At 42.9% G+C, this 23,740-nt stretch overlaps 1 protein-coding gene across 7 annotated transcripts; it reads left to right on the forward strand.

The window, feature by feature from the left end:
* The first annotated feature begins 390 nt into the window (after window positions 1–390).
* SLC13A5 (solute carrier family 13 member 5) lies at window positions 391–23,271 on the forward strand. 7 transcript variants are annotated; one of them, XM_084493513.1, is made up of 15 exons: window positions 392–515; window positions 1,352–1,413; window positions 1,985–2,060; window positions 6,878–6,985; window positions 9,934–10,062; window positions 11,353–11,489; window positions 12,708–12,922; window positions 14,852–15,023; window positions 17,720–17,842; window positions 18,374–18,586; window positions 19,364–19,485; window positions 19,775–19,893; window positions 21,121–21,282; window positions 22,171–22,308; window positions 23,050–23,271. In XM_084493513.1, the coding sequence occupies exons 1-15, from the start codon at window positions 483–485 to the stop codon at window positions 23,176–23,178; spliced, it is 1,938 nt and encodes a 645-aa protein (XP_084349639.1). In that variant the 5' UTR covers window positions 392–482; the 3' UTR covers window positions 23,179–23,271. The 7 variants fall into 7 exon arrangements, with proteins under 7 accessions (XP_084349640.1, XP_084349639.1, XP_084349642.1 ...); XM_084493516.1 differs by having other exon boundaries at window positions 432–501; XM_084493515.1 differs by lacking the exon at window positions 392–515 and adding an exon at window positions 928–1,254.
* The last annotated feature ends 469 nt before the right edge of the window (window positions 23,272–23,740 follow it).

The raw sequence follows: 23,740 nt of genomic DNA on the forward strand, positions 1-23,740 counted from the left end.
AGCCCAGCATTGGTCCTGCAGCCTCACCTCACTGAGTCCTGCAGCAGTGCTGTTCAGCCCTGCCCCAGCAGCTTCCCAGGCCCCACTGTTCCCCCAGTGAACCTTGGACCCCTTCAGCATTCAAGAATGTGCAAAGTGAAACCTAAAGCCTACATTAACTGATTTCATCTTCTGTCCCTTGAGATATTTTACCATGGCTGGGACTGACTGACAGCATTAAGAAGCCACAGGTGCAGCAGATCCTGCTTGCTAATGGTAAATCCTGCCACTAGATCTCAGCTGGGGGTCATACAGGTCTACATTTTTACATAGGGAGCTTATGAAGAAACATAAGCTAGAGTGAAACAGGAACAGAATAACATATCTTTATTCTACTGCCAGTACCCACATCTTCAGGTTTTTCTGATGAAGGCCTAGCGTTTCTTATACCTGTTACTACAACTGATCCCTTATAGCAGTGCAATGTGAGGAGCTCTTCTCTGATGTCATACATCTTGCCAGGTGTGGAACTGCAGGTACAGGAGATGCAGAAAATATGAACTGACATTCTTAGTCTGTAAAATGGGACAATAATATTTAACTTGTCTATTATGCAGGGATATTGGGAAGGATCATTCATTAGTAATTGCATAATGTGTTGTAATGCCATATGCAACGGATGTCCTTGGTGTGGTTAATTTCCCACCAATAAAAACACCTTCTGTTCCTCTGTCCCCCTGTTTCGGGGAGGGGGGGAGAGGAGGAAGAGGAGGAGGAGGAAGCCCATTAAGTCATTATCTAGACCTGGGAATAATGAGTGTTTATCTAGATTTTTGTAACACAAATTATGTAATGAAGCAGAGAAAAGGCTTTTGAACAAATATGTTAATGAGATGGCAGCTAAGGGAAAGGTTACAGAGTTGCAAATTCCAAATCAAGCTTTTTATTGTTATTTTATTTTGATTTTCTTTTGTAGTCATTAGCCTGCATCATATTTTAATGTGCTTTAGGGTTTCATGCAAACTATACAGGAAATACCTATTCTAGTTCAAGAAAGCCTGATCAGCAACACATGCTGACTGAGAAAACTCCGCTGACTCAAAATTCATAATGAGGGCTTTTATGTAGAAAGTTGTTGGGCACAGGGATTGTACTGAAAGGACTGCTCGTTCAGAGCCTGAAAAGCTTTTCTTGGAAAAATATCAGATGCTCCACTGGGAACTTAGTTGAAAGATATTCCTAAAGCAACACAGTGGACTGGCAGTAGCTGTGAAAGTACTGACTGAAGGAAAAACAGAAAATAATGAGACCGTGATGTTTTCTGAATGCTGGTAATAACTCTTTCTATTTAAATCCTGTGTAAACCTTGCAGGGCTTAATATTATTGTACAAGATCTCTTCTAGACGTCTTTTTAAGGCAAGCATCACACAAAGGTAAGTTCTGAACTGGTTGGTTTTTTAAATGTGATTTTTCAAAAGCCTGGGTAGAAGACTGTTCTTTTTCTGCTAAGTCCTAAAATGCCTCAGTGTCAGTTGTTTTCATTTGTGTTTCTCAGTGTCAAGTATCAGAGGTCTTACATTCCTCATTTAATATAATTTTGTTAAACTCTTGTACCTCTGGGTGTTGCACGGAGCCTGCAGCATTGAAATAATTTTAAAAAGAAATTGACAAGAGTTCTTGTTTTGTTTTGAGAGGAATAACAGTTATCTAAGTCAAATGGGCTGCTTTTAAACAGGCAAACCATACTTTTGTGCTTGGACAGCATTTGAATTAGAGGAAGGCAGTACGTTTTTCTGAAATTCAATGAATAAACTGCAACCTGCAAAGCCTCTTTGCCACAAACCATTCATATCTAGCAATAACAAGAGTAATGGGGATAATTGGCTTGTAGTGATAAGAAAAAATCAGAAAGTGGCTTATTGGGAACAAATTAAGCTATACTGGAATCTTAATTTTCTTTTTTTTTTTTTTTTTTTTTTTTTTTTTTTTTTTTTTCCTGCTTAGACTTCTAGATCCTGGAATTCTTACCTCCCAAGAGGACTTGACTCCTAGTCTCTTTCTACTAACCCAAACAATGCAGGTCAGTGATTGTTAACAAGTCTCCAGCTGTGTCCCACTTCTCAGTGGAACTCTTTACAATGACTCACATAGTATGAAAAATACATTTATTCTGGTATCTATAGTAAAAAATGGAAGATCAAAAGGTTCTGTTTGTTGTTGACAATGCTGCTAAGCTCATCTATGAACTCGCTGTCTTGAAAAGAGCCACCTGTTACTGGCTCTGCTATTCCTCTTCCCACCTCAGCCATAACTGGCCCAGTTCCTTGCGCTGGCTCTGGAGGTCACTGAACACTTCATTGAATCTATTCAGCTCACTAACTCAGCAGAAAATGTTCTGCTTTCTTTGTTGACTTGGTTTTCTGCCAGATCAATCAGTTGGGGGAAGACTCCAATGAGTCCTAGTGCCAGTGGCTAAGAAACAGTAAGAGAGTCAGGGCAGGTCAGTGGCTGTGAGCCATTAGATGGGCTTGGCTCTGTTAATACATCATGCCCTTGGTTCTTGATATGCTTTAAAATACCCATGGTTATCAGGGTAAAAAACAGTGCACATAGCAGTAAATGGGAGCAGTATGTCTGGTAACCATGGAAAGGGTTTAAGATACAAGAGACCTTATTCAACTACTGGTTCCGCTTCTTGTCACCACCCATGCCTAAGTCCCTTTGTAATATAAAGATTTGAGTTCCTTTGTAAACTGATTTGAAACTTACTACCAAGAAAAACAAGAGCAACATTATTATTCAATGTTTGGGGAGCAAAACTTAGCCCAAAGTCTACTAGAATCTCCACTTTCTAGACTGTGTCTGCAACAAAAATCTAATTTTACCTACTGCCTTTAAAGCAATAGTTCAAGACTGTGAAACCATACATATCACGTATACTACTCTGAACACAGTAGAAATTAGAGCAGTATTGAGAAATGTAAAGTATTTTTTTTTTTCTTGAAGGCTGCAGTTAGTGCTTAATTAGCGTGAACTGCATTTCAGGCTGCAAGGGGAGAGTGGATTGGTAGGTTTGGGGGGGGAAGAGTGGGGGGAAAGGGGGAAGATGGTGGTGTTGATTGCTCTTTTCTGAACCACCTGTAACTCCTCCTGCTGGAGGTTTTTTAAGCATGATGGTCTCTTTGCAGCTTCCTTTGCCTCACTGTCAACTTGTTCTGTAAAGCAAGCAGCCAATGCTTGGAACACTGAGGAAGCAAATTACATGAAAGAACTGCCATTCCTGTAGCGCACTCTGATCCAGCCAGAGCCAAATGTATCTGAGTTGTGAGCACAGACTGAGGGAGAGAGAGAACAGCTGGAAGACTTGCCAAATCAAACTTGGACCTCTGTACTTCTCTCTGTTGGTGTATGCTGATCTCTTTCAAATCAGAGCCCAGCCTTGGTCTGTATTGTAAACTGCTCTCCTCACACTTTTCATCCAATCATGCTCTCCCCTTCCTTCATCCTGGTGATGCATTGCAAAGCTTTTCCTCATCTGAACATAGGTATCTTCTCTCTTGTTCTCACTCAATATTCTTCATCTTGTCCATGTTTTTACCATTTGTGATGACATGTGAATGTGTAGTTCTAACATCTGGATTCATCCAATTTTTTGCTCCCCCCCCCCAGCTTAGAGTAGAGCATGAATTGACACATTTAAACCTTCAATGGATTATAAAATAGTGATGGAGGTATCTTAAATATGAAATGTGCAGTGGAAAGATGTCTTGTCTAATGTCTTGTGAGGAGGAATGAAGTCAGAATTTACCTTTCAGTGTTACAGGTTCAGATCAGTGAAGTGCTTGTTACTCTGCCACAGCAGGCTGCTGTGCTTGATTTTAGCTGAATTCTTAGCAGACTTCCAAAGGGACTGTAGTTGGTACTAATTTGATTTCATAGAATTATAGAATTACAGAACTTCCCGAGTTGGAAGGGACCCACAAAGATCGAGTCCAACTCCTGGCACCACACAGGTCTACACAAAAATTCAGACCATGTGACTAAGAGCACAGTCCAAATGCTTCTTAAACTCCAACAGTCTTGGTGCCATGACTACATCCCTGGGGAGCTAGTTCCAGTGTGCAACAACCCTCTCAGTGAAGAACCTCTTTCTGATATCCAGCATGAACCTCCCTGTCACAGCTTGACACCATTCCCTCGGGTCCTATCACTAGTCACTAAAGAGAATAGATAAGTGCCTGTCCCTCTACTCCACCTTGTGAGGAAGCTGTAGACCGTGATGAGGTCTCCCCTCAGCCTCCTCTTTTCTAGGCTGAACAGGCCAAATGACCTCAGCCGCTCCTTGTACATCTTCCCCTCTAGGTCCTTCACCATCTTTGTAGCCCTTCTCTGGACACTTTCCAATAGTTTCACATCCTTTTTATACCATGGTGACCAGAACTGCACACAGTACTCGAGGAGAGGTTGCAGCAACGCAGAGCAGGACAATCGCTTCCCTCGACCAACTAGCAATGCTGTGCTTGATGTTCCTCAGGATATGGTTGGTCCTCCTGGCTGCCAGGGCACACTGCTACACTGCTGTCTCATATTCAACTTGATATGCTGAATTTCTTCTCAGCAGAGTCAGCGCAGGCGTTTTTCACACACATGCAAATACACAAGTCAACTTGCTCTCTTGCTAAAGCAATCCTCTAGAAAAGGAGCCCACTTAGAAAATAAATAAGTTGTTTGCTTTCATTTGTATGGTCATACTTATCATTTTTCTTTTGCTTTAGTATATTGCTGGGAGAGATCAGCCTTGTATTTAGGTTTCTGAACTCAGTTTACCACTGCTGGCCTTGATTCCTGAAAAGTTTACAGCTGCCTTCTTTAGGGCCTGGGGTATCAGATAAAGACACACTCAGATTTAAAAGAGCTTTAGACATGTCCTCTTTCAAATTGGTACTGAGTGTTGTTCCTCCTGGATCTCCATTTCTTATTCTACTGGTGCTGACCAGCAGCTCCACTGGAATAGGTGGAAAGTGGGTCTTTTTCTCTAAAGGTCAGGTACTTGCTGGTCTTGACACCTCCCTGGTTTTCCCCTTTCCTCATTCCTTTCTGCACTCTACTCCCTTGGGAAGCCTGCACTGTCTTCCCATCCCTGACCCAGATCACTTATTTCTAGAAACTCAAGGGAACACCATGTTTCAGTCCCTTTCTCCTCCCAAAAGCACTCCCTCTGCTTGACAGTTGCTATATGAATAGCAAAAGATAGCAAATCATATTGCACTGGTCTGTCAGACAAAGTGAACCACAGTACAAATCCTCTGGAGTTAACTCTTTGCATTTTCTTAATTAAGTGCTTGTAGTGCTTTTTCTTTGTTGACTAGGAAGCATTTTTTCATTGGATACTGGCCACAGGAATGCAAGTTTTGGCTGATTCCCCACTTTCTGCTAGGCTCTGTGATGGTGTGAAGTTTCCTCTGTGTTGGTAAATTACCCAGAGGGATTGCTGCTAAAGGTTTGAAGATTTGGAATCTGTACAGATCCGGTTGGCTACTGTTTTCCTTAGTAGACATTCATTGCTTTTACAAACAGAACAGTAACATTGGAGTGTTTTGTTTTGAACTTCTATCACTCAAGATCCTCTGGTCCACATAGGACAAACAGTGCAAGTTCTACTCAGAGCTCCCTCATTACTTTCTGTGGAATCTGGAATTCTTTATTTCTGTGCTCACTGCCTGGTAAGTCTGCAGGATCAAACTGTCAAGATGCGGTCTTTGCTGTCTTCAGTTTCAGGTGGCTGTTGACATCACAGAAGCAGAGCTTAAAAATCAACAAATTCTTTGTCTTCAGTCTGGTTTCCAGTCTCTCCATCCTTCACTTCTGTCTTTTTCTTCTGCCATGTCAACAGTGCTTGCAACCCTTTCAGAAGTGCCCTCGCTTCTGATTCTGTGGCTATACTGCAGACCACTGAAATGATGCATATTGAAAATAACCTTTCAAATTAACTGGTTTGTGTTATTTTTAACTTGGATCATAGACACGCAGTCCCTCACCAAATAACAGGCAGTGAAACACAGCCATGCATGCAAGCCTTCACAGACCTTTGTCTTGGGGAGACCCTCCTGCAGGTTTAACTCTCCAGTTCCCCAAGGGAGCTCCATCCTTCCCTGATGTGTAAATGAGTGAGAGATGATCCTCCTTTGCCATCAGAACCACCAGCCAGAGCACCTGAGAGAAGCCTGGGTCAGCATTTTGGTTCCACAGTTAATGTGTGTTAAGAGAATCCGTGGTCACTGGCAAGCACTGTGAGCACTATGAACGCGGAGAAAACTTTTTCCCGGCTCGGGAGGGAAACGTGATACGCGGCCATCGAGTATCTCTCCTTGTTCACACAGTGCACTGCAAGAGGCAGTGCAGAGATAGATGGACGTGAGGAACAAGGGAAGGGGAAAGGCCCCTTGTTATGGACCGAAGCCCATATGGTGGAGCGAGCCCCCTTGTTGTAGATCGAGCCGAGATCTCCCGCGTGTCTGTCGGTCGGGGACGCGGGCACCTGCTCCCGCATCCTCCAGGGCTGCTGCCGGCCGGCCCGGGGGTGCCAGGGTCGCCGCACGGCCGCGCCGCCCCCGGGTCGGCAGGGCGGGCGCTGGCCAGGGGTGCTGAGCTGGCGCCAGCCCGGCAGCTCTCCGCCGGCTCGCTCGCCCCGGATCCGTGGCTGCACCGCTAGCCCGGCCCAGGCAGGGCGGAGGCGGCTCCCGGCAGGGCGCGGGCGGGCCCGGTGTCCCCGCCAGGGCGCGGGCGGGTCGCGTCGCCCCCCGCCACGTCCCTCCCGCCGCGGCCTCGCCGCCCCGTACTTAAGGCGGCGGCGGCGGGCGCCGCTCCTGCTCGCGCCCTGACCGTGTCTCCCCGCAGAAGATGGCCCCGACGTGCCTGCGGCCCCTGCTGAGGTACCGGTCCTTCGCCATCCTCTTCTTCACACCGCTGCTGCTGCTGCCACTGCCGGTCACTGTGCCCACACGGGTAAGTGCCCGCGGGGCTCACGCAGGGAGCGCGGTTCCCCGGGTCCGGGCCCTGCTGCTCGACGGAGCCCGCTCCCCCTGCCCCCAGGTCCGGGCCGGGCTGCCCCGAGCCCCGTCCCAGCCAGCCGCACCGCCGCTGCCCAGGAGTGCTGGGCGCCCAGCCTGCTTGCCCTGCTCGTGTGGGGCCCAGCACCCGGCAACCGGTGCAGCGCTGCCCACCAGGTCTACCCTCGACGCTTCGTCTCGCCACCAGAGCGAGCAGTGGCTGATGCCCACCGGGGCACTTTACTCCCTGACAGTATGCTGAAACGTCTTCTTCATGCCACCCTGCCCCAGAGGAATTTCAATGCAGCTCAGAAAGGACCTCAGTCCTCCGCCCCTAGGTCTCAGGGACATGTTTTACAGCTTCTGCTCCCAAGTAATCTTCACTGTAGAAGCCCTGAGATGGGAGCCCAGTGCCCATCCATTCATCCAAAGGGATGTGCCAGGGCCAGGACCTGGGGCTTCCACAGACCCAACCCATCTTGCAAATTAGATGCAATTCTTTTTGGCCCAAAGATAAGTAGCTGGTCAGGACAAGTAGAATTGTATCCCAGGTTGTCAAGAAATGACTGGCAGTGGACTGAAATACAGGACTTCTGGGTTTTCTAGTTCTGCTGCTGAAGCTCTGAGATACTCTAAGTAGTGCTGGTGAGTGTCATTCTTCATCCTATGGTGCAGTGAGAAGCCATGCACCATGTGCGGTGATCATAAGATCGTTTCACATGCAATATACTGAAGTTCACATCCATCTTACTCCAGTAATGGGGTTGGCACTACTCCTTTGATTTCAGAGCAGTTACACTAGCATAAAATTGGAATAACCCACTGAAGACTTTTGTCTTTAATACCTTGTAGCATTCTTGGCAAAATGTGAAACCTCTCTTTACAGTATTCTAGCCTACTAGAGCTATAGAGTCTATTCCAGGGCTAAAAGAAGTCTTTCTTTGGAGTCACCTGTATTGCTCAGTGTATTTTAAAATATAGAAAAACATCATGCACATTTATAAGCAAAATTGCCAGCACTTCTGGTTTACCTGTCTAAGCAGTATCAGGTTTGCCATTCAATTGAATGCCCGTGCTTTACGGAAAAGAATTTCTGGCTGCTAGGCACTACTAAGATCAATACTAGGAAAGATAATTTCCCCCCAAAAAGGAGTTCCTTTTCAGTTTTCCAGTAATTGTAGGAATATTGTGTCATAAGTCTTATCTGGGAAAAGTACAATATTTCACAATGCGAGAGTAACATTCCCATCATTGACTGCTTTTCCAGCTGTCAGTGAGAAGACAGGTCATTGTTTTTGCTGTGGACTATCCAGAGACCAAAGAAACATTTTGTGACCATTCCCATAAATCACAGACATATATAGATGTAGATACAGATATTTATTTAATTCCAAATCTTCAGTTGCTTGAATTGGCTGCAAGTGTAGGAGTTAATTTATAAGTATGGCTGTATTTTTGAACTTCATGTAAATTATTTACTGTCCACTGTACAAAACCAGTTTCTTCGGTATTGTGAGCTTTATTCAAAGTAATGTTCTCTTACAGTTGTTTACATGTCTTTCATATTGGCAACAAATTAACCACAGTTAGTTCTAGCACTTAGTTACTGTTGTACAGCTTAAATGGTATTATGAGCTCACTTTGTATTTATTAAGGAAAGAGACTTAAATAGGATCTGTCTGATAGCTTCTAGTCTCTGATAAAAAACCATTTCTCTCAAAACTTGTGCTGTAATTAATCTCCTCTCAAGCTGAAAAAAAAAATAAAAAATCAGATTGCCTGCAAAGACTGTTCTCTGGTTCCTAAGCTGTTCTTTCCTTTTTTTAAAAAAAAAAAAAAAAAAAAAGCACAAAAAAAAAGGAAAGCACACCCCTATTTATAATATTTATAAATATAACCTTACAGCAATTTTAAAATGTCACTGCAACCTCGTTTATTTTTGCAATAAAGTCCCATTTGTGCATTAGAATCAGATCCTATAAACACATACTCTAAATATGAGCAAATCCTGAACAGAACACTTTGACTCAAGCTTTACAATGCTGTTTACTGTAGACTAATGAATGCTAACTCCTCCTAACAATTTTGAAAGTACAAACCAAGGAAAGCCAGATTACAGAAATACCTGACCAACTGTATAAAAAAAACATTACAACATTTCTAAGCTAGGGAATCCCCTTATTAGATAAGAACAGTATGATTTGGGAAAGCAAGTTAAAACCTCATATGTCCTTAGCCACTCCTACCACTACCCCTACCCCCCCCCCAAAAAAAAAAAAAAAAAAAAAATTGTAAGAGAGTTACCTAAGAACTTTTAAATTGTTCAGTGATATAGTTTCTTGGCTCGGGCATGTTACTAGGCACAGCTCAAATAAATGTGAATCTCAGAAAATGTACTCATCCACACTAGGAAATTCAGCCATACATTTAAAAATAGCTAACTAAAAATAGAAATGCCCAGTTCTCCCAGCACTATTAAAAATTCTTGGCTCCTGGATGTGAAATCTGCTTACCTCAACTGCCAAGAGGTAATTGCACACTGCAAACTATGTACCTAGCTGTAGAAGGTGTTTTTTTGTTTGTTTGTTTTTCATGCCCAACATTTATGTGGATGCATTATAAAAACCACTATAGTCAAAAAGAACTTTTTATGCAAGTGACTTCTGAGCAAGACTTAAAATGTACAAATTTAAATCCTCATGCCTCATGTCCCTCCTACCTTTTTCTGCATAACTTGTTAGGCTAGAGACAATGGAATGTTTGGTCCCCTTATAAGAGACGGCAATGTTTTTCTTACCTGTAAGAATAGGATTGTTGTTTTTTTGTTTGTTTGTTTTGGTTTTGTTTTGGTTTTGTTTTGTTTTGTTTTGTTTTTTCTTAAATACATCTTCCATTGTGTTGCAGGAGGCCAAATGTGCATATATCATCATCATCATGGCTGTGTACTGGTGCACTGAAGTTATCCCACTGGCTGTTACTTCCCTCATGCCAGTGGTATTTTTCCCTCTGCTTGGAGTTCAGAGCTCTAAATCAGTAAGGAATAGTTCCTGCTCAATCCATATCTGATAAAGGGAAATCCATTGCTCTGATCCCCCATTGATATGTACCAAACAAGTCTGATAGGAAAGTGCTCAAAGACAGTTATGCTGTTTTTGAACATGTTAAGCAGGGAGTTGGGTTCTGGTATGGGAAAATGCTGAAATCAATACATATTTGCCCAAGATGTTACGGGGGGAAAAGGGGGAGAAGGGGACTGGGGATGATAGAGGGAAATGTCCTTCTGTGGGCTTGGATCCTGCTGGAGAACATCACACTAGTACCAGCAGCTTATGTGTTCATAATCTATCCCATTAGAGAGCATTGCTGACATATCCTCTGGGAGATTTTGAAATGCATGAAACAAACTTCCTCTGACATGGTAGACAGCGTAATGCCAGCAAGTACACTGTGTCCCCTCCAAAGCTCATTCTGCGAAAGGATAATTGACTGTTTGTGCTAGCGGAAGGGCAGTGCTTTAGCCCAAGGCAGAGAGACTGTATTTAGATTTGCTACTGGCCAGCCAGCTGGTAAGGATGGGTGTGGGTGTTAAAGGTGCTGGTAAACCTGTTTTGTAGTCTAGCATCTCTGGTATCTACATAGTCCCTACCAGTCTTTTACGAAACTGCTATTTCTAGTTAAGCACTTAAAGTCATAGAATCATTAAGGTTGGAAAAAACCTCCAAGATCATCTGGCCCAATGATCCCCCTTCTACCAGTATTGCCCACTAAATCATGTCCCTAAGCGTCACATACAACCTTTCCTTAAATGCTTCCAGAGACAGTGACTCCACCACCTCCCTGGAAATGTGATCCAATGCGTAACTACTCCTTCTGAGAAGAAATGTCTCCTAATGTGGAGATTCTCCTAATCTCCTAATTTGGGCGGGGCCCAAAGATGAACACAGTGCTCAAGGTGTGGCCTCACCAGAGCTGAGAACAGGGGAATGATCACCTCGCTGGTCCTGCTGGCTACACTATTCTTGATACAACCCAGGATGCCGTTGGCCTTCTTGGCCACCTGGGCACACTGCTGGTTCACATTCAGGCAAGCATCAATCACCACCCCCAGATCCTTTTCCTCTACACAGCTTTCTGGGAAGGAAACAGAGGATAAAGGTTTGCAGAAACTGGAGGTAGCTGAGGCTGTAACTACTCTTTCTGTCAGTATTGGAATGGAGCCTGGTGCAGTAAATGTCTTTGAGAGGGTGGAAGGCAACATGTACTAGTGAAGCTAGTAGCAATAGGCTACATTTGGGTCCCTGACCTATCTTCTCTGTCTTACAGGTTTGCTTGCAGTATCTAAATGACACAAACATGCTCTTTGTTGGAGGGCTGATTGTTGCAATTTCTGTTGAACAGTGGAATCTTCACAAAAGGATTGCGCTAAGGGTCCTGCTAATTCTTGGGGTGAAGCCTGCACTGTAAGAACATTACATTACCTCTTCCTTGTCTGTGTCAATTTAGCAGATACCTAGGAATGGTGTTTAAGAGTCAGCAGAGAAGGGAATCTCCAAGAACCTCTTTTTCTGTACTTGTACAGTTTCCAGAGGCGAAGCCTGTCTGCATGGATGGTTTATTCGTCCTTTAGCCAAAATACAGGCTCATGGGAGGACACCTGTGACTGCAAGACTGCTAAATGACTTGAATGGGTTGAAAATACTTCTATATCCATGTCAGCCCCTGACTCTATAGTGTCTTACATTTCACATTGAGTCCATGGTTTGATCTTTGGATGAGACTCTACAGGTGGAATTCAGTTTTCCAAAAACAGGCATTCACTTCTTATATAAATAGCTAGGCTGTGGCTGTTGTCATCAAAAAGAGAGAAGCCATTATCTACAATAGGGCAGATGATTCATGCCCAAGAAGTGCCCATCAGCTGCAAAGCAGTAAGTGTCTGAGTGGAATCAAAGTACCTGGGTTGTTCATGTCTGAAGTCAAGTGAGATAAATTGTACCCTTGCTTCTTCTTTTAGTCAGAATCTCTGTAAAGCCGTGAAGCTATAAGTCCAAGAGCATCTGTGCTATTGTTACCCAGATGGCATATTATTGTATGTGCTGGCATTCACAGTTCATGTGAAATCCTTTTATCATGACCCCAAGCCATCTGTGGTCCCCACCACCATCTCTGTGAATGGAGACATGATCATCATCTAAAAGCCATACCCTCATTCTGGCATGCTTAAGCGGTGCCAGTTCTGTGGCTAGAGTAAGTCTAGGCAAAGATAGTGGTGGTGAAGAGCACCTAGAACCCATTATTTTGCATCTACAGGCAAAAGCCAATTTTACAAGATCTGAAAGCACAGTTTACAATCCTAATACCAATAACCAGGGAAACAACACTTCTGGTTCACTCTTACAGAACTACTGTTTTATTTTTTTTTAATCTGGATAAATTCTAGGTGCTCGCCACTGGAGACAAGATGATTCAGACTTAATCATGCACAGACCAAAGAACTAAATGCCTTTCTGGGTTTCCTTCACTGAGGGTAGCAGAGCTAGGAGGGAATCTAGCCCTGCTTTGTACTATTGGAGGATACACACATCCCTGTCTGGACTCTGCTCTCAAAATTACAGTGACTACAGAGCCTAACAGTCTCAGTTTTTTCCTCTTTTCTCGTCTGCCTATTTCTTTTTCAGCCTCATGTTGGGATTTATGATAGTCACTGCTTTCCTGTCCATGTGGATAAGTAACACAGCCACCACTGCTATGATGGTTCCCATTGTCCAGGCTGTCCTGGAGCAAATGGATAACACTGAATATGATGTGACCATGATGGAACAAGCAACCGGGCAAACAAATACAGTGATTGAGCTGCAGGAAAAGAATGTATCAGATCCCACTTCAGTGCAGGGTAAGGGCCTGCTAAGGAATGAGTTAACTTGTTACACTCGGAGCTCTCTGTCCAAGAAGGACCTTTTTCAAGGAAAAAGGATGTTCACATGACTAAAAGCTTCTAAATGTATGACATTCAGGTTTTCCAAAATGTTTACTAATTTTGGTGGCTGTCATTTTGTTATGCTTAGTGCTAGATCCCATGCAGATTGGTATGTTCTTTCCTTCAAGCTGGGCTTATCCACTTGTGGTTTCCCTGGAACTAATGGCCTGCTCAGGGAAGTAAAAACTGTATCTTCTGGGAAATATCTTCCACCCACACCAGCATCACACTTTCTAGATCTTGTAATTATCAGTGTTATTCAGCGTCTAAGACATGTAGGAATGTTTGAAAAAAATTGTGCAAACTCAATCTGTTTTGGTTGTGGGGTAATAAATACCCATTTGTTGACCATATTGAATGTGGAGATAGGGAGAAAAATGAGAAATACTGGAAAAGAGCTGGCATCATTTGACTCCTGGTAGACAAGCTACTCTTTGGAACACTTTAGTGTATTCTTAGCCTGGTGCTTGACTCAACAAGGTTCTTCTATCACTTCTGTGTTTCTGATGTAGGTTTCACTTGACACACTTGCACACATATTCCGTTCCTCTGATCTGGCTGTTCCATTGCACTGGTACAGAGAGCTATATTATGAAATGCTATTAAATATCAAATCTGTAGTGCCTTTCTCTTTCAGAGGAGGAAGGATTTTCTTGGGGATTTTCTTGGAGATTCGATTTCACTGAATTAGCATGTTGATCTGCCACAATTCCCTGTGTGACTCTGTGCAAGAATGAGCTTTCTGCCTGGGACACACCATGTCCATTTTCTAGCTTATATGTCTGTGGAAGACCCAGTGTAGAAGGTAGTTCACATGTGTCAGTCATTGCCCTGTTAAGATATTAACTCACAACTGGCATATTTGTCTGGACTTCAGAAACATAAATTAGATACAACAGTGCTCTCTGCTTTTTGGTTGTTTAATTTCTTACCTCACTAGTGATGGGACAATATGCTATTATTGTGCAAAGCTCAGGCACTATGTTTATGTAAGACTTGCAAGCCCAAGAGAATGCTACTTAGTCACACAGTGCTCTGTGAGTTTGCTCATTTTTAACATCCGAACAGTTGTATTAAGATAATATTTCATGTTTACAAATGTTGTTTTTAATGTTGATTCTTGAGTCTCAAAAATGAACTTCTGCAATAAGACTAGAGAAAATAATTTTGATGGATTTCTGTTCTCCTAGAAGGAACTGATTGGCTTTGCTAATTTATCCCTAACATGCAAGAAAAGTGACAAATGTATGTGAAGAATACCCTTTGGTATTGTTGAATTGGTTGTAATTGTTATAAATACATTGTCTCACAAAATTAGTCCAGCCAGACTTCATGATTAGATTGTTAACCTCAGAGAATAATGAACACAGCAGCAAAATTTCACACTTGATGTAAACTGATGTAATATATAACATTAACAGTTGTGTCAGGCTAGAATTTTGTTTGGGGTGGACTTTTTTCACCCGTATTCACAGCTGTTAAAGCTTGTTGAGTTCTTACTGGGATGTTGAAAGGGTTCCAGTGACTACAATATCTGGGTGACGGTAAGTCCCTCTGTGAGGTAGGGAATTGCTTTTGAGAAGCTGTGGCACCAAGATAGAAAACAGCGTCCTAGGGTCATGTGGAGCCAAATTGTCAACGTCTCTTCTCAACCCCTTATGAACTTAAGTCTGAAATATGTAGGAACATATCTGTGTGTTGTTTGTTGTTTCGTTTGTTGTTTTGTTTTTCAATTAAAATGAGGCGTGAGGCATACGAAAACTGGAAGCACTGAGCCTGCAGACCTGGTCCTGAACTTTCTGCCTCCCTAACTGTACCTGAGCAAGTCATGTTCTTTGTGTCTAGTCATAAGCAATGGACAAGTCCCTGATGACCCCAGATCTTCTGAGGAAAAGAAAATGAAGAAACGTATATGTAAGGGAATGACACTTTGTGTATGCTATGCTGCCAGCATTGGAGGAACTGCAACACTCACTGGAACAGGTCCAAACATGGTATTGAAAGGCCAGATGAACCAGTAAGTCATTCTTGCTGTTTCTTTACTTTTGCTACTTTACTGTTTCTGTGACCAACAGACTAAAGTCATAGTTGACAGTTTCAGTTGCAAACTCTAAGCAATAAGCAGCTGATGAACTGAAAGTGAGAAATGTATATGAAGTGAAGGGTATCATTTTTCTGCTCCGCCCTTTTTTAGGCAGCTATGTGCTGGTATTATAAGCCTCCTGAGAAAATTTTGAGATATGAGATAGTGGTTCTTCTGCCTCCACTTTTTCAATTAAAATGCAGCATATGATTAGGGCAACTGCAGTGAAGAGCTTGAAAAGAACGTAGTATTAAGTCTTCTCATTATCTGTTGATTGTAACAACCACCTGGAAATTTGCTTTTGCTATTTGTCCTGCAGTCATTATTGGTAGATGCAGGGAAGAACAAAAAGCGGCTGTTCTTAAAACTTTTGCTTCAGCATCAACACAAAAAGGAGGACTAAGGAGAATCTCCATCCTTTACTGGATGCGGGGGGAAATTTAGTTACACGAGATGAGGAAAAGGCGGAGGTGCTCAATGCCTTCTTTGCCTCAGTCTTTAGCGGCAATACCGGTTGTTCTCTGGATACTCAGTACCCTGAGCTGGTGGAAGGCGATGGGGAGCAGGATGTGGCCCTCACTATCCATGAAGAACTGGTTGGTGACCTGCTACGGCACTTGGATGTGCACAAGTCGATGGGGCCAGATGGGATCCACCCAAGGGTACTGAGAGAACTGGCAGAGGAGCTGGCCAAGCCACTGTCCATCATTTTTCAGCAGTCCTGGCGATCGGGGGAGGTCCCAGTTGACTGGCGGCTAGCAAATGTGACGCCCATCTACAAGAAGGGCCAGAGGGCAGACCCGGGAAACTACAGGCCTGTCAGTTTGACCTCAGTGCCAGGGAAGCTCATGGAGCAGATCCTCCTGAGAGTCATCATGCAGCACTTGCAGGGCAAGCAGGCGATCAGGCCGAGTCAGCATGGGTTTATGAAAGGCAGATCCTGCTTGACAAACCTGATCTCCTTCTATGACAAAGTGACATGCTGGGTGGATGAGGGAAAGGCTGTGGATGTGGTCTACCTTGACTTCAGCAAGGCTTTTGACACCGTCTCCCACAGCATTCTCCTCAAGAAACTGGCTGCTCTTGGCTTGGACTGGTGCTCGCTTCGTTGGGTTAGAAACTGGCTGGATAGCCAGGCCCAAAGAGTCGTGGTGAATGGAGTCAAGTCCAGTTGGAGGCCAGTCACTAGTGGCGTCCCCCAGGGCTCGGTGCTGGGGCCAGTCCTCTTTAATATCTTCATCGATGATCTGGACGAGGGCATCGAGTGCACCCTCAGTAAGTTCGCAGATGACACCAAGTTAGGTGCGTGTGTCGATCTGCTTGAGGGTAGGAAAGCTCTGCAGGAGGATCTGGATAGGCTGCACTGATGGGCTGAGGTCAACTGCATGAAGTTCAACAAGGCCAAGTGCCGGGTCCTGCACTTGGGGCGCAATAACCCCAAGCAGAGCTACAGGCTGGGAGAGGAATGGTTGGAGAGCTGCCAGGCAGAGGAGGACCTGGGAGTGATGGTTGATAGTCAGCTGAATATGAGCCAGCAATGTGCTCAGGTGGCCAAGAAGGCCAACGGAATCCTGGCTTGTATCAGGAACAGTGTGACCAGCAGGGCTAGGGAGGTGATCGTCCCCCTGTACTCAGCTCTGGTGAGGCTGCACCTTGAGTACTGTGTTCAGTTTTGGGCCCCTCGCTACAAGAAGGACATCGAGGTGCTTGAGCGGGTGCAGAGAAGGGCGACGAAGCTGGTGAGGGGCCTGGAGAACAAGTCCTACGAGGAGCGGCTGAGGGAGCTGGGCTTGTTCAGCCTGGAGAAGAGGAGGCTCAGGGGTGACCTTATCGCTCTCTATAGGTACCTCAAGGGAGGCTGTAGCGAGGTGCGGGTTGGTCTGTTCTCCCACGTGCCTGGTGACAGGACGAGGGGGAATGGGCTTAAGTTGCACCAGAGGAGTTTTAGGGTAGATGTTAGGAGGAACTTCTTTACTGAAAGGGTTGTTAGGCATTGGAACAGGCTGCCCAGGGAGGTCGTGGAGTCACCATCCCTGGAAGTCTTCAAAAGACGTTTAGATGTAGAGCTTAGGGATATGGTTTAGTGGGGATTGTTAGCATTAGGTCAGAGGTTGGACTCGATGATCTTGAGGTCTCTTCCAACCTAGAAATTCTGTGATTCTGTGATTCTGTGATTCTAAGTAGCAACTTAGTCTTCTGTTAAAGTGGGCAGAAGTGCAGCTATTAATTTCAGAAGAAGACAATGCTTTCTCTCCTATTATAGTTATTAATGGGGAGGAGGAAAAAACATTCTGTCATGGCATAAATGAGCAGACATGTTGGAAGTGAAAGATACCCAGAACATGCGGGAGACCTTTCAGCAGTGCTTGTCTCACTGAGACCTAAAATACCAACATCTGCTCCTGTCTTCTTTAGAGTAAAATGCAGGGAAAATTAAGAGGATTGTTTCAGTTCTCCTCTGAAACCCGGGGCTGCTTTCCTATTAACTTCAGTTAAGCTGTGGATGTTGTCTATGATTACTTGTCATGGTTGTCTTGGATTTAGATGTCTAATTAGCACTAAGGTATATTAAAGGGAGGGTAGAGTACTAAATGTTTTGGCATTAATACAGAAAGCATTTGTTTTTTCAGGTTATATCCCAACAATAATGATGTTGTGAATTTTGCTTCCTGGTTTGGGTTTGCATTCCCAAACATGATTCTGATGTTGGTACTAGCTTGGCTTTGGCTACAGTGCTCCTTCATGGGACTCAAGTATGTATTTAACTATGTGATATTGTGTAAACCATTTAGCTAATGCAGATCACTGAAAAGTTTCTGGATAAAATGAATGCACAGACAAGTTGATCATGCTATAAAAGAGAGCAGTTCAATTTCACAGCAGCTTTTAAGATTTGGAAACCTTTATGTTTGGGGAGATTCACACTAAGCCAAAAGTGCTAGGCAATCTTAATGTTCAGGCACAACTGCCTTTTTCAATTTAAAATCTGAGAATTTAGGTCCTAGAAAAGCTAGTCTATGGTTCGCTGCCCTTGATTCAAAAATGAGTTTTTTATACTAGGTTGCTCCAAACTGGACAGAGACGTATCCATTCTTACACCCCATTCTTCTGTGAGAACTGACATGTCCATATGAAACACTTCAACACTGTTGTCACTTCTTTGTTTCTGGCCTCTTCTTTAGTCTGTGTCTGTCCCCAGAAGGAACAGCTTCAGAGTGGCAAGCATGTTAAATCATTCTAATGTGTTAATACTTACAATGTTTTCTTCTTCCTTTTTCTTAAAGCTTTAAAAAAAGCTGGGGCTGTGGGACAGAGAGAACTGCTAAAGAAAAAGCTGCATACAATGTGCTGAAGGCAGAAATGAAGAAATTAGGCCCTATCTCTTATGCTGAATTCAATGTCCTCATCATGTTTGTTTTGCTGGTTCTCTTGTGGTTTTCCAGACACCCAGGCTTTGTAAAAGGCTGGGCCAACAGGCTCTTCCCAGACGGAGAAAAGTAAGTTCTGTTTTTTTTTTTTTTTTTTTTTTTCACCCTGTACCCTCCCTGTTTTGAATCAAATTCTCCTACTCTTAGATACTGTTTTGATTGATTCCAACTGTATCTGAATTCATGTTTGCTGGGCTGGATCCTCTCTCACACACATAAGACTACCAATTGATGTATCACTTGACAGTTCGTACTGCAGTGAAGGCTGGAGAGTGGGATATGGAGCAGGCTGAACCTCCTAAAGGAAAAGGAAATTCTGCAGTGCTGGTCTCTGTCACTTTCAAGCACACATTAGCATTCTGTTTGTATGAGTTCCAATCAGTGGTGGTGTTTGGTATTATCTCTAAACAATAGCATATGTAGAAACCACTGGGAAATTGATTCTTTGCTTTCAATAGCTTCTTCGCATACTATATGTGGCAAATTAAGAATATAAAATGTGTGATGGGAAAATCATTCAGGCCATTTTCTCGCAAGTCATTAGAATAGGATCTTTGAATCTTGGCTTGCCCACAAAGAAGGAACCCTGTCCCCAGGAGCCATTTTCATCTGATTTCATCTGATTTCATCATGATTTTGATTATTAGTGTGTATTATAGCTGTTTTCATTTATTACTGTGTTTGTGCTGTGGTAGATCTGAAACACCTCAGTCATGAACTAACGATGTATTTTGCTAATGTATAAACCCCAAACAGAATGGCAAGGAATAGTGGTTGCAATGCTGGAAGGCAGCCATATTCTAGAAGAAAGATGTTTTATTTTATAATCTCTCTTTTCTTCTTCAGGTATATCACTGATTCTGCTCCTGCTGTGTTTATTGCCCTGCTATTGTTCATCCTTCCTGCTACCAAACCCAAATTCATAGGCTGGAATTCAAGCATGTCTGACCCTGAACAGACTGAAGAAGGTATTTAAAAGGGGCATTGTAACATTGTGAAAGTCACCCAGCTCCAGCTAACATGGCAGAAACATGCACTGGATTTGCATGCAGTTCTTCAGGGTAGCTCACCTCCCTTACTTCTTGGGCAGGACTGGAGCATGCTCACTGTTCATATATGTTACCCTTGCCCTAACTTTTGTAGGTTTCTCAGTAATATACCTCTGCCTGATGAACCTTTCCCTAGTATCTTATAGAACCAGAGACAAAATGTCTTCACTCTGCTGAAACGTATTTTGCTTTTGATTTCTCACTTTAGATATAAAAAAGCCATTTTTACCAGCCCCGCTGCTGGATTGGAATGTGGTTCAGAGGAAGATGCCCTGGAGCATTGTGCTGCTGCTGGGAGGAGGTTTTGCTTTGGCAGATGCAAGTGCAGTATGTTCTGACATCTGTTTTTCTCTGACTCAAAGGTGGACTTCCCTGGTTTGTTATCTTGTCATGTATTACTGGGCATGCACCCAAAGCCAAACCCAGTAGAGATGTTCAGATATGGAGGTAGATCCAAATTAGCAAAAAATGGGAGGAAAGGTGAATATTTGTGCTTCTTTTTCAGGAACTTGTGTACATTGGCCAAGTTTCTCTAATTTATCTGAGCCCTGAAAGGGCATCTTCGTTGGGGATCTTCACTGACTGGACAGACCAGAAGAACAGTCTTTCTTATTTGTGTTGTCATCCCTGGTTAGAAAAAATAGAAGTATAAATAACACTTGTAAGATTTCCAGAACCATTTGAGGTTTGTTTAAAGGATAAATAACATCAGATTTAAACCAAACCATTTCTGAACTGGTTAGGTAGAAAATCATTGTGAGTAGATATTTTCCAAAACTGTATACAGTGGGGTTTCTTCAGTCTCTTGTCAGTGGCTGTTGCCAGGCAATATACTGCACTCCATAAGCCCATGGTTTAATGCTATGCTCATAAATTCATAGTAAAGGTGGCTGAATTCCCAAAACAAGAACAAATTTTGAGTGAAGCCATGCTTTGTACTTCATCGCTACTAAGACGTATCTAGATCAAAACCTTAGATATCAACAATGACATTCTTTGAGGAAGATCATATTCAGATCTAAGTATTGTGGCTAGGCAGTTTTTAAGACATGGGGTAAATTAAAGCTCTGGACTGTTACATTCATCTACATTCATCATACATGCATACATTATTAAAGCTCTGGGGCATTAGAAGCCATGAAGGCTTTGTAATCTGTCTGAATCCATTGCTGTCTGTGTTCATATAATATAGCACTCATACAGCATTATTATCTTCAGAAACACTAGGAACACATGCTAGGAATCTTGTGAGTGATTAAGTATTCGCTGTAGTCTCAGCAATAATTGTTTCTGTTTAGCAGAAAATTTAATTTTGTAACCAAAGTGTGAACAAGTATTTGTGTTCCAGGAAAATCAGGAAAGTGGGGCTGAGTATTAGTGTAGTTGGCAAGAAAATCCCTTTAGTGTTTATGACAGAACTCTGTACTTCTGTGGGTGGTAATTATATAATTCAGGAATCATTTAGCATTATGTTAAGAACATTACACATAACATGAGTTTTCTGTTCAGGAGCTAGGGGTTCTAAGCCTCATCAAAGAACATTTTTCTTGTCAGAACTCTGGGCTCTCGGCTTGGCTGGGTCATCAAATGACTCCATTAGGATCTATTCCACCCTGGGCCATTGCAACAGTACTTTCGCTTATTATAGCTGTCTTCACTGAATGCACCAGTAATGTCGCCACAGCCACCCTCTTCCTACCTGTCTTTTCATCCATGGTAAGATTACTTCCATTCTGCTGTTCTATCACCTGGGAGATTAGGGGTAAACTGTTAGTCTCTAGTGGCAAAACAATATCATATTTACTGTCTTGAATGTTGCTCTAATGTTTATCTGAAACCCAGTAATGAAGCAATCCATTTGACAGTATACCATAATGGACAGTGAGTTTTTAGTTTAAAATCATTACTCCTTGTTCTATCACTACAGTCCCTGACAAAGAGTTCCTCCCCAGCTTTCTTGTAGGCCTCTTTTGGGTACTAGAAGGCCACTATAAGGTCTACCTGGAGCCTCCTCTTCTCCAGGCTGAACAACTCCAATTCCCTCAGCCTCTCTTCATAGGAGAGGTGCTCCCTCCCTTTGATCATCTTCATGACCCTCCTTTGGACTCGTTCTAATACACTAATGTCCTTTTTTGTGCGTGGGGCAAATATCAATTTATCTCAGTAAAGGTGCTGACCTATTTGTCACTTCAGTTCTGAGTCCCACAAAGTTCATGTAATGTCTGAGAATGTTACTCCACATGTCTTGTAATTATAGTTCCATCTCTATGTTACCCTGACAAGCACTCCAAAAATGTGGTCTGAGGTCAAAGAAAAGATCATTGGATAAATTTGACCAGAACTCCAAATTATACCATAGAGCAAAACAAACAACAAGAAAAAATCAAGCATTGTTTTCAGTACTGTGGGACAGGGATTGAGACCAAAGTTATCTTTAAGCACATGTGGATTCCAGAATAAAATGCTTGAAAATCACTCTGGTCATGTAATACCAAGGAATGAGCTGAGCCTGTGTGTCTCAAAGGTCTGGAAAATTTTATTTGCCTTTTTTTTTTTTTTTTCGGTAACACTTCTGGTATAATAGTTCTCTTCATTACACTGCAGGCTGCATCTGTCAAGATCCATCCTTTGTATGTTATGCTGCCTGGTACTCTCAGTGCTTCCTTTGCCTTCATGCTACCTGTTGCAACACCTCCAAATGCAATAGTGTTTTCCTATGGCCACATCCGTGTTTTGGATATGGTAAGATGGTAATTGTCTGGTCTCTTATCTGAAATTCTCCATTGCATTTTTTCTGAAATATGATGAGAGTTTAATTTTCTTAGCCTAACACTTCCAAAGTATCATAAAGCTCATATGGGCAGTAGCTAGCACTTTACATCCTTCTCTTATGTGGTATTAGTATTGTAATAAAGATTTGCATCTATGCAGCAACATTACCTTTCTCATAGGCTTTGGCAGACATACAGCCCAGTCCAATTGAAATTAAAAACTGACAAGTCAAAATCTCTTAAACACCAAGGGGTTAAAATGCAGCCAGTGCTTCCCAGTGTCTTCTGGGACTTTGGTGAGTATAGCTAAAGGCTTATTTCCACTGGAGCTGAAAGCAGAAGGTAACAATCTGTTGCCCTAGACTCTGGTCCTTTGATTGCCTGCCAGACCGCACAGTACCAAATTCTGTGCCAAACACCCAAATATTATCAGTTTTCTAACTGGATACTTGAAGGACACAGAAGCTGGTCTTTAATAAGAGCAACTTCTTTTTGAATCCCTTACAGCTCCTAGATTTGTTGTGTAGCAAACTGTTTACCTTTTCACGGTGTATTCCCTGGTATTTCTACCTAAGCAAGAACATCGGGTAGTGGGTGCAGTGGCTATTTCTGTGCTTTAATTTGACTGTGTTTCTTCTTTGTGTTTAGTGTCTTTCCATATTTTGCTGTGCTGGTGTTTGGTTATTGTTGGCTTGGACTTCTGTCCTCACAGGTTAGATCCGGAATAGTGATGAACATCATTGGAGTCTTCTGTGTCACACTGGCCATCAACACATGGGGAAGACCTATGTTTGATCTGGATACATTTCCAACCTGGGCAAACAGCACAACTAACCAGTGAGCAATGAAGAATTCATGTTTTGTACAAGGAATGGACTCTTGATCCTATTCTGTTGTTGCCTGAAACCCTATATAAAGTCTTGTCACCACTTCAGATCCAGTGTTAGGTGTCTGCTACCTTCTGGGAATCAAACATCAGATCAGGCATGAACCAACTCATTCCAATCATGGTGGCACCAAATGTGCTGTTTAATTTCACAACCCTAAGGATCATGTGTCTGGATCACAAGTATGATCAAGTGATCTATTGTACCTCCAATTACCATCAAGATTTAGAATTCATTTAACTTTAAATAAAGAGAGGGCAAGCTGTTATATCAGATGGTTTGAACTATTTTATCATTGGTATGCACTTTTAAATCATTGTGATTGAACACTGCACCCAGACAAGGGCTGACAATTCATTAGCAGCTATATCCAAAAGTCAGCATCTGTACAGAGAAATACCTGTTGTCACTTATCTAGTGTAAGGTTTGTTATATTTTAGTCTGGCCTTAGCCATGGGATAAAATCTTTCGAAGTCAACATCCAACCATGTTTTCCATCACCTTCTTTTCACTCCC

The sequence above is a fragment of the Aythya ferina genome (assembly GCF_964211825.1).
Source record: "Aythya ferina genome assembly, chromosome: 19".
NCBI classification, from domain to species: domain Eukaryota; kingdom Metazoa; phylum Chordata; class Aves; order Anseriformes; family Anatidae; genus Aythya; species Aythya ferina.

What these genes read in the sequence shown, in the direction of transcription:
- SLC13A5 (XM_084493513.1), top strand. Translation starts at nt 483, where the DNA reads ATGTCATACATCTTGCCAGGTGTGGAACTGCAG. An exon ending in AAGGCAAGCATCACACAAAG is followed by an intron (nt 1,414 to 1,984) that starts GTAAGTTCTGAA and finishes TTTCCTGCTTAG; the next exon opens with ACTTCTAGATCCTGGAATTC. An exon ending in TACCTGTCTTTTCATCCATG is followed by an intron (nt 21,283 to 22,170) that starts GTAAGATTACTT and finishes ATTACACTGCAG; the next exon opens with GCTGCATCTGTCAAGATCCA.